Source organism: Fistularia commersonii, chromosome 7 (assembly GCF_037954325.1).
Source record: "Fistularia commersonii isolate RoL2024-O1a breed Wild chromosome 7, RoL_Fcom_v1.0, whole genome shotgun sequence".
NCBI lineage: Eukaryota > Metazoa > Chordata > Actinopteri > Syngnathiformes > Fistulariidae > Fistularia > Fistularia commersonii.
In genome coordinates this window covers 19,192,306-19,202,982 of record NC_141290.1, presented here as the reverse complement: position 1 = coordinate 19,202,982, position 10,677 = coordinate 19,192,306, and the positions used below count along the sequence as shown (strand labels likewise).

At 42.1% G+C, this 10,677-nt stretch overlaps 1 protein-coding gene across 3 annotated transcripts; it reads left to right on the top strand.

Annotated features, from left to right (window-relative positions):
* Positions 1-1,273: 1,273 nt before the first annotated feature.
* On the top strand, positions 1,274-10,160 carry tmem74b (transmembrane protein 74B). 3 transcript variants are annotated; one of them, XM_086150175.1, is made up of 4 exons: positions 1,389-1,437; positions 1,569-1,703; positions 2,706-2,957; positions 3,707-10,160. In XM_086150175.1, exons 3-4 carry the CDS (start codon positions 2,772-2,774, stop codon positions 4,250-4,252), a joined length of 732 nt encoding a protein of 243 aa, XP_086006301.1. In that variant the 5' UTR covers positions 1,389-1,437; positions 1,569-1,703; positions 2,706-2,771; the 3' UTR covers positions 4,253-10,160. The 3 variants fall into 3 exon arrangements, with proteins under 3 accessions (XP_086006299.1, XP_086006301.1, XP_086006300.1); XM_086150173.1 differs by lacking the exon at positions 1,569-1,703 and having other exon boundaries at positions 1,274-1,437; XM_086150174.1 differs by lacking the exons at positions 1,389-1,437; positions 1,569-1,703 and having other exon boundaries at positions 2,021-2,957.
* The last annotated feature ends 517 nt before the right edge of the window (positions 10,161-10,677 follow it).

Genomic DNA, 10,677 nt, shown 5'->3' with positions numbered 1-10,677 from the left:
TAACAACTTCTTGTTGTAGCAACCGGATTTGAATTTCTTCTCTTAAAGAAGTTTCACACCTCATGGCCCATGCGGGAGTTATTACTGCCACGGTTTTGGGCGGGTCTAGGTTATGGTGGCATGTGATGTCAATGTAGCAGTTGATTGGCAGAAAGTAGGTCTAAGGGGGTTGTTAGTGTTAACAACAGTCATTTTCAGAAATTCCCCGCAGCTCATTCGAACCGAAGAAGCCTCTCGGGTGGTGGGTGAAAGGTCTTCAAGTGAAGAAATTAAAGTCAAGTTGAAACAATAAGAAGACTTCGACAAGAATTCACCATGACCTGGATGACTGAGGACCTCAGACATTTTAACATTTATTTAACCTGGTCAATCGCAGCCGGATGAATGGCATTTAGAACACTGACTGCAACGTAAAATATCGAATAAGAACACAAGCTCTAGAAATATTAGTTTCTCCGAAACACACTCTGGGTTTAACCCTGGATTTCATTAAACCGTGAAGACAACATCTTAAAACCAACTTGTTTTTTTTACCAGGTTGCTGGGAGGGGGGATGCTGGCCATAGAAGCTCCTGCGACTAAAAAGAAAATCTTTGTCCTTTTATTTGTTGTTGTTAAACACGGGCCAAGTCTCTACTACGACAAAGGGAACAGACTCATGATCCATATCGTCACCCTCTTATAATAATCGCCTAAGTCTTTTCTTTTACAAAAATGTTTTTTTTTGCCTGAATCATCTCCTCATGATGCTGACCACCTCTGGCAAAATTGCCTACATCCTCAGTTAAAACAGATTGTGCCATTCTACCCCTTCAGTAGAAATTGCCTATGTCAAGAGAGTGTCAAATGGTCCAGTTTTTTGTATTTCCTGAAAAATCTGAAAAAATTACTTCGGCAATTATTTTAAGAGGGTGACTATATAGTTCTATGTCCCACCCGGCCCTTGGATCTCTGCGTGAACCAGTGACAGGAAGGTCTGGATGAGGCCTGCAAAGCCTCCTCCCACGGGGGGGGGGATCCCAGTACACAGGCTTAGAGAGACTAAAGTAATTAATTTAACATGCTTTACTTACAGTCGACTATATATGTTTGAACACCATAAGAATGTTTTTGATTTCAGTTACAAACGTAACTTGATCCCCAGCCCTACAACATTGTAAGTTGCATGTAGCTTTTGCGCATTGAATGACCGCGTGACTGTATTTCTCAATTCCACAATTAATTGTGCCGTGGCGTGTGTCCGTGGAGTTTAGCGCCCCCTAGCGGCCGACCTGGTCTCACCCACGGACAACCAGCTGGGAAACTACACGCCGCTTCGCGCAGGCTCAGTGTCAACCCACCTCATCCTCCGCTCCGCTCCTGTCACATCTTCCAGCAGCCTCCATCGATCCGGATGTTGCCCGTCGTCCGCCTCTTCATCTCCCGGCTCGGCTTCAGGTAAGACCCGCTCAACGACCGGCTCTCCGTGTCGGGTCCCGGTTCACCGACCGGCGGCGCTCGCTCAGGCGCGGGGTGGTTGCTAACAGCCTGCCTGGTTACCGAATCAAGCTCCGGTGTTTCCCCTCTAGAGGCATCGGAACCCGAAGAATCGCCTCCCTCCCGGCAGGAGACCATCCGGTGTGTCACTGTCCACCCACACACACACACACACACGCACACACACTTTTTTCCTTCGGCCATCTGGTCCACTCAGTCGATAACGCGTGAGTCGGTTTGGTGTTTCTCTGTTCTGGCTCATCCTGATATTATCACGCACACGCACACGCACAGCGTCGTTGGTCGAGGGTTTGGCCACTTTGGCGCAAGGTCACGTAGACTGTGACGGGCGAGCCGCCATCGTGGCCGTGGACGGCGTGGATCTCCGTGCCGCGGATTCCCGCAGGCGCGGGGCTTCGCCGGAGGGGAGCGGGGGGAAGTGCAGGGGCGGAGATAAAGGCGCAAAGTTGCGGGGTATCTTGCGGGCTTGCGTGTGACGGTTTTAAGAAAACTAGGCACGAAAGACAACGGATTATTACTTAAAAATATAGATTTCTTAACTTTTTTTTATTGCCGCGGAAAGCCACAGATATTGCTGAGCTTCCCTCGGGGGGATTCTATTCTTTATTATAATTCTTTATTATATTCCATTGTAATATAATAAAGAATTCCTATTAACAATGAAACATTGAAATATTTGTATTATTATTGGTATTGGGATTACTGTAATTATTATGCCAATCATTATTTGTAATTGTCAATACATACAATTTAAGCTGCATTTTAAGTGCAACCTGTACTTTGGGCCCACCTTGAAACTCAGTGTGTGTGTGTTTGTTATATGTGTGTGTGTGTGTGTTGCTATTGACTGATGGTTCTAGGATTTAGTACCTGGTTTTCTCTCCATCAACAGCAATAAAAGGTGTGAGATGGAAATTAATTATAAAAACATGGCGAAATTGGATGATGTGACTCAGATGATGTTCATGGTGTGTGTGTATGTGTGTGTGTGAGTCATCCACACCAAAGCTTCATGATATCTGGGACCGAGAACAGGTCACTTGAAGTCAACTTTGAAAAAAAATGCAGAAATAATTAAAATCATCAACAATTACTGTTCCTGCCCCCCCCACCCTTTAGAATCTACTCAGGGGCAGTTTGAGAAATGCTGCTCATTGTAGGAATTTTTCTTGATTTTTTTTTTTTTTTTTCTTTTCCTATCACTGAAGTTTTGTCCTCCAGGAGGGAGATGCACCCTCAGGTGTTGAAGACATGAGCTCCTCCATCAGGTTGCCATGGAGTCTCTTAACGCTGTAGAGCTGCAAGAGCTGGGTGGAGGCGTAGAGGCCACGCCGACCTCACTGGGCTGCTCCAACAGGGGCATTGAAAACGTCTCCTACCTGCAGGATGACGAGGCCTCCGGCCACCAGGGGGCGACAGAGGGGACGATCTGCCCGGCATCCACCCCAGGCAACAACAAGGTAGTGTTTGCCGATCGGCGCTTGTGTTCTCCAAAAAGTTAATCCGTCTGAATGCCGTCATTTTAAAATTCCTCTTGAAATGTTAAATCAAATCTTTGTTTGGACCTCAAGAGGTCAAAGGCCACAACACCTAAACCAAACATTTTTGTGAGCAACACTTGATTTGAATTGTTTCATTGCTGTTCTCTCATTATTTTCCTTTTTTTCTATCGGTCTTTATTCATTTTTTTTGCTGATTTTCAAATAACTTGTGCAGTTAATTTACGTCTTTTTTTTTCCCCCCACAAGAATTTCTATTAGTCTTCATTTTCATGCTCTTAGATCCCTTAAATCCCTTTTCATATTATTTTTTGTCAGATGTTTTTTTTTGCACATTTTTTCAAAATAATGCATCAAGTCTGTCAACCATAAGTGAGAGACGTAAACTGCCACCTTGTGCCCCGGAGTCTAAATTTTGCATTTAAATATATTATATATTTTTCTATATATCCATTTCTATTTCATATTTGTTATATTGTGCCATGTTTACACCTCATCTGATAGAAATGTAGTGATAACTTACAGGGATTCTTTCACTTTACTAGATTTGTTTTCCCGTTTTACTCATCTTTGACCCTTTTTCAGTCAATCCGGGACAGTTTTTTTTAATGAAGATCTATCGTTGCTCTTCCTCTCCGATGGCCTCTGACCCTCTGAGCGCTCTGTCATGGCTGTTTCATGTTTCAGTCTGCCGTCCGTCTTTCTCGCAGTGTCAGGAGGTCACGCTTCGCTCGTATGACGAGGAGGAGGGAAGGGCAGAGGAAAACCAGGACCTAACCGAGATCCACTCAGCGGACGACCACACCGCTGACTATGGCTTCATCTTCGCACTTGTGTTTCTGGTGAGCGGCATCGTGCTGGTGGTCATCGCCTACACCATCCCCAGGGAGGCCAAGGTGGACCCGGACTCGGTGTCTGCGCGGCAGATGGAACGTCTGGAGATGTACTACGCTCAGTTAGGCTCCCACCTGGACAAGTGCATCATCGCAGGCCTCGGCCTGCTGACTCTGGGCGGCATGTTCCTGTCGGTGCTGCTCATGGTGTCCATCTGCCGCGGGGAGATATACCGCCGCAGGACCGCCTTCGTCCGCCCAAAGAGGACTTACGGCTCCATTAACATGAGGATGAAGCAGCTGGTGACCGGAGAGGCGGTGGTGGGCGAGGGCGGGGACGGAGGTGAGGACCTTTTGGTTGAACAGGTAGAGAGGCAGAGTAATGCCCAGCCCGGGACGAGCCAGGACTCCAAATCAAACTGAGTCTACTTCCCGGCCCCGCTACTGCTGCTTCTCCTTCTTCTTCTTTCTTCTTTATCAGCTGCTGCTGCACACGGAGTCCAAACAGACTCCTTGCTCTTCACCTTCCTGCAAAAGAGCTGGGGGCAAAGGTCAACTGTCAGAGCTGACAGGAGAAGCTCGTCCTCGCCCTCAAATTGGTGCTTGAAATAGCCGAATTTCAAGACAGGCGAGAAACAGGTCGGACGGATGTTGGTTCTGATCATTTGCTTGGGGTTTTAACAGGGTGACGATGGAGCTGAGCCCCAAAGGGACAACAAAAGAGCACATTCGGACACGGGAGAGTCATATGCGATTGTTTAGAGGACCATATGTAAATCGGAGTATCTTAAACAAAAAGCACATTGTTGATGCAGTAGTGTCGGCTCAGCGGAGGTGCTCACAACCGCCGCCCTCAATATCATGATATATTTCTTGCTGCTGCCGGAAGAGAAAGCGATATAGGAATGTGTCAGAGCCGACCATCACTATTTGTCTGTTTTGTCTTACATTGAATGTACTAAACTGGCTACCATGCTGTTAGGTGACCACCCTCTGACTGGTTTGCTGCTTCCAAAACAGTAGAAGTAGAAAAGAAAAGAAAAAAAATTAAGTCAGCACTTGTGAAGTCTTTTATTGGATAGCTATATCAATAAATACATTAATGCATTTATTTAAAAAAAACACATGATCGTTTGATGCAGTTACACGGTATGTTCATATCTAATACAGGTACATTTGCCCTGTAGTGGCATGTTGCAGAACTACAAGAAAAAATCATTCATAAATTATAACCATTTTCAACCACAGGATCAGAACCTCACGAACAAAGTTACCTGATGCTGTATTGCTAACATTACTACTACATCACAGTAATCTTACATTGTAATCCTGCAGTAAATATCACATAATATGGTAATTATATATTACTTTATTCAGATAGAAGCTCATGCAAACAATATGTCGGTGTTGTTTGTGTAGAGTTGTCCAGATGGTGGAAGAAAAGCTTGAAGATGAGAAATTGTCGGTTAATACAGTAGCCGAGAAAGATCGAATATCAAAAATAATCAATATGGATCCAAATATCCAGACCGCTGTCGTTAAAGTCGACCAAACACTGCCTGTCTTTTCGAGTTCGCTCATTTGTTTCAAAGTGAGTTGGACAAATAGATTGGCTTCATCGTTCATCCGACAGAATTACGAGAAGGAAAATCCTCCTGGCATTTTTTTACCGTCAATCTCCCAATTATCCTAGCTTTATGTGCAAAGGCAGTATCAACGCTGGAAATGCTATAGAGAAATAAATAAAAGCCTGACTCCGGACAAGGTTGCTCGGCAGTCGCCTCCGCCAACCTCCTGCAAGCAAAAGAGCAGGATCTCCGTTGTAAAGATACACAGAGGAATGTGACTGATGGAAATGGTGTATGTAAAAAAAAAACAACCATCGGCAGGTGTCAGCATGTTTTTTGGTTCTTCAGCTCAGTCGGACCGAATGTAGTATTTAAGAAGCAGTAGATCACGTGCGACCGCGTAAATTGTATTTTACACTGACTTAATCGAAGAGGCGGTTGGTGCTCAATGGTGAGGAAGTTTCCCTGACAGATACCCTGGTTGTTTTCATGTGAGTGCAGGCAGCCCATCGCAGTGATTGGGTTGTGTTTTGGGAGTTTTGCTCTTTCTTGTGGTTTAAATCTGCTTCATGTGCCATTAAAAAAAGCGATGGACGCAGTTGATTTTGCCCTCTGAGGGGAAACCGAGGCGTAGATGTGTATTTTTCAGTGAATGGACAAAAGGGCTTTGTTGACAAAGGACACGACTGAGGTCAGTGGCTGCAGGACTTAAATATGTCTCTGTTGACGGTGAAGAGTCCTACTTGATTTGACACTGGTAGCCTAAAACAATTTCCTCTGCTGACCCAAACCTGATTTGTCAGCATTTGTATTTCTGCCTGTGTAGGATAAAGATGATTTATATTCTGCCATCTGCTTCCAGATCAGTTCAGATTTTTCCACAGTGAAATGAGTTAGAACCGCACACATGTCGAGACCAGGATAAATCACATATTCAGCTTGAAGCCATTCATTTTTAGTGAATGTGTTCAGTCGACCACATCTGGAAAACATGCAGGAAGGTGGTTTGTTTCTAAAAGTCACGCCAGTTTGTGCTATGACAGATACTGGCTGAATGTCAACGCCGGAAATATGATTTAAAATGTTAAATGGGTTTCATGGAAACATTAGAGAATCCAATAAACTATCCCATCCTGCCTGATAATCAGTTATTTCTAATCATTTCTACACACAGTCAATCAACCACTCCTGTGAGGGCAGATGGAAGTGGATGGTGTTTACATGACATTTAAGTGTTACACTGGATCATAAGACTAGCACGGGAAATAATAGAAGGAATGGCCGATGGTTGAAACAGAAGCAACGTTTTAAAAAAGATAAATACAATTTAAAAAAAGGGGATCAAAATTAAGTTAATGGGTTAATGGGGAAAAACAACGATGACTATTCACAGGCTTGTAAGTCAGTAAAGTTCACATTACAGTTGGTTCTTGTTGTAGATACTAAAAGTGTGAAAAACAGTCTGGTTTTGACTTAACAAACCTTTATTAACAAAAGCAGCTACACGGTATTATATGTGAAGATGTGATTTATGTCATAAATGGAGAAAATATGCCTTAATCTCAAATACTGTAAATTCTCTCTGACTAAATATTGTTATGCTGATACTTTCTGTTTTGTTGAGAGCCATTGGCCAAGGGCAATGTAGCCACACACACACACACACACACATACACACACGCACACACACACACACACTCACACACACAGAAAAATCAAACTAATGTTGACATACCTGAAACCTTTATCCCTTCCGATATTGTACTGCAAAAATCCGATTGTCAAAGTTAAGTGACTAGTTCTTAGTCCCGCCGGTGGTTTTGAGGGTTTTCCACCCAGCATGGACTTAAAATAGTTCAAACTTTTCACATTTAAAATATAATTTTAGATGATTTCGTCGTCTACATCAGGGTTCGGGAACCTTTATGGCTGAGAGCCATGAAAGCCACATATTTTAAAATAGATTTCTGTGAGAGCCATATAATATTTTTTTAACACTCAATACAACTCAGTGTGTGAATTTTCAAGTAAGACCAACAATATTAATAAGTCTCTTAACTGATTCTTTTTAACTACATTGTTGTACTGGACTTGACTAATGATATTTAAAATACTTCTTACCATTAATGCAACTTCTGGTGCTACATGGTTTTGGTGATGGCTTTGCAGTCAAGTTGGTACGTAGTGAGGTTAAGCTTCATCCATTCATCTGTGAATGGCTTTCCGTTCCTCACTGCTGCTAAAGAACCAGCAAAGCCAGACGAATTCCAGTCACATTGTCGGGTCCATACACAGAATTGATGCTTGCACTCTTGGCATGCTTTCCGCCCGCTATCCCCCCGCCAGATATTTCGAAGCAAATGTGGCGTGGCATGTCTCGAAGTGTCGTTTTATATTTGACGGTTTTATCTATGAAATTTTATCAATGCATATTAGACACACTGCAGAACCTGCTCGCTCTACAAGGGCGAATTCCTCGGTCCGTTCCCGTTGAAATGTAAGGTACTTTTTGCCGTTCTCATAGTCAGAAGGGTTCGTTCAGCATAAATTCGCTAGCTGACTATTTCAGAAAGTGGGAAGTTTACTTCTTGACCTCACAACAACTTGTGTAGACAGCAGCATTATCCAATAAAAATAAGAGTTTTGAAGTCGGACCCTCCCGTACCCTGAATTACAGCTGGGATTTGTCTCCAGCCATCCGCAACCCTGAACAGGTGTGTTATCAAATAAATGTATGGATGTAGGCGGAATTATTTATCACGTTTTTATTATGTTAAGATTTGTCAACTAAGATTTATCTGGAAGCCAGATGCAGTCATCAAAAGACCCACACCTGGCACGCGAGCCATAGGTTCCCGACCCCTGGCCTACATGACGCCGTCACTGTTGAGGATTCAAATATGGCCTTCAAAACTCTACACTTACTCACTGAGCCTGCATCCACTTCTTTAATACAATGTATTAACTTACTCACACACACACGCACACACACATTTACTCGGCAGTTTGTGCACCACAGAGGGCATTTGAAGTCTTGCTTTTGGACGTCAATATGCAATCCCAAAAAATGTCCATAAAGGTCAGATGTCTGTACAAATCGTTTTGTGGGTTTGGTTTCTCAAAGTCAGTGTCGGCGTCAGCTATTTTATGGCCACATGCCTCTGCGGACATAAACACAACACTGGCACAACTTAGTTTCTGTGCACGTTTGATAAAGACAATTTACTTTAAAACTGTGCTTATTAATAGTTTATGAGAGCAAGGTAACGCACGGCAGAGGACCATTTTCTTACAAGGACCTTCATGTTTGTTTCACCAAACACAAAAAATGTCTTAAATGTTGACCGTGGTGCAACGTAAACTTCTCCCACCACTTTTGAGTCTATGTGAAAATGGGATGACAAAAACACACCGGGTTCATTGTGAAATTTGCATCATAGTTACTTTAGCAGCACTTTCTTCCACAGCGTCGACGCTTACATAGCAGCTAGCCTCGCCCTGTGGACGCTAGGCTACCAATCCTTTAGCCGGTGTTCGCACAAAGCCTTTTCTTTTGATATAGTCCTTGGAAATTTCGACAAGTTATTCCAGGAAAAATGTGGAAAACTTGTTTAATTTGTCATCTGCTCATGTGATTGACCAACACGAGTCAGGAGTGTTTGCCTGACGCACGCCTTGCAGATGTGACCTTAAACATGCCCTGGTCAGTTATAACATTAGCATGTTAGCACCCAGAGCTTCACATCTTTCGCAATACTTTGAACACAAACTAGTTTCTCAGAGCACATCGCCCAGCTGCCTGGGAACATCCTCTCGTATCTTTTCTTTTCCTTTGTTGTTGTCTGTGTATTTATTTTATAAGTTGTTGTTGTGGCTGTTGTTGTTATTGTTGTTGATATTGTTGTTGTTGTGCTGTAGGTGCGCCGCCCATTAATCGTGACCTGAGTGTATGGGGTCACTGGAAAACACAGGAAGTTGTGTGTTAAAATGTACATTTTCATGCTTGGAAATGAGCTGAATCTGTCGTAGTGTCCTTAAGAGCCACTTAAATCTTATTTCTAGAAAAAGAAAAACTCATTTTTATTTCTTTCAGAAAAGAAACAATCAATGCTGTGTGTGAAATGGCTTAAAGTCAGAATGTAGCGATGAATGTATGCATGTCCTCGAGCACGCCACGCATTGAAGGACATGTGAATATATAAAGCTGTGCCGGAAAGATTTTTATTTATTGGTACAAATACTGACAGTAAAGGTGAGCAACAAGTTGAAAATTGTATCTTGAACCCTCCCGCCACAAATTACAACAATGTTTTCTTCGTCTTGTTGACAGAATGATCGTGTGTACATTGAATTATTTTAGTGTTTTGTTTAGTTTTTCACATACTGTTTTATTACGCTTACTTTCACTTGCAAAGAAATTGTATTGCAATTTATGTTAACATTATCTGCTCATGACCTCTTGTGTGTTTAAAAAAAATCATGTATGTTCATGTCCTCCCTACATGACATGCTTAAATAAATGACCAAATCATTTCCTGTGAATAGTAGATGTGAGACATGCACACAACTGTCAACACCAATGTTCTAAAAACCAAATATACATATCAGGTGTGCAAAAACAGTTTAAAACACAATGCTGCCAGTCAATTATCTATCTTTCATGCGAGTAATTCATCACGTGAAAAAAAAAGCAAAATAATGTAAACACGAAAGCAAATAACCTGTGGATTTTGTAACTGAACAATGAATTATTACATTTTTAAACATGCTAATGTTGTAAGTACTTGTTTTATTTGAATTAAGCTGGTGCGTGGTAAGTAAAACACCTTCCCAATACTAATCGGGAAAGGGATCACTTTCTTTATTTTAAAAATACAACAATAAATACACTGAAATGTGCACAGCAACCCTTTTCCCCCCAAATTTTGTTTTCCCTGTTATCTGTGATGCTACACATTGCTGTGAAAGATATGCTCACTTTTCAAGTTTTAGGGTAAAATTTTAGAAATGAAAGTGAGACATTAGGTCTGAGAGAATCATCGCTCATAGTAGGTTTGAAATAATCCATATATTATTTTTTTGAGAATATGATTTATAGCCAAAGAATTCTCTCAAGAGGAAAAAAAAAAACATTTTTTATGTATTTCCTCTCACAGGCTCAGTTTGCATTCTTTCAGCGGCTCCCCTTAATCTGGATTACATACCAAAATAAAAAAAGTAAATACATTTCATCAGATATAATCTAACCCAAATAAATAATCAAATAGTCATTTTATCTTT

Excerpts from the sequence above, each read along its gene's own strand:
- tmem74b (XM_086150173.1), top strand. The coding sequence starts at position 2,772 with ATGGAGTCTCTTAACGCTGTAGAGCTGCAAGAGCTGGGTGGAGGCGTA. Across the intron at positions 2,958-3,706 it reads CCACCCCAGGCAACAACAAG|TGTCAGGAGGTCACGCTTCG; the intron begins GTAGTGTTTGCC and ends TCTTTCTCGCAG.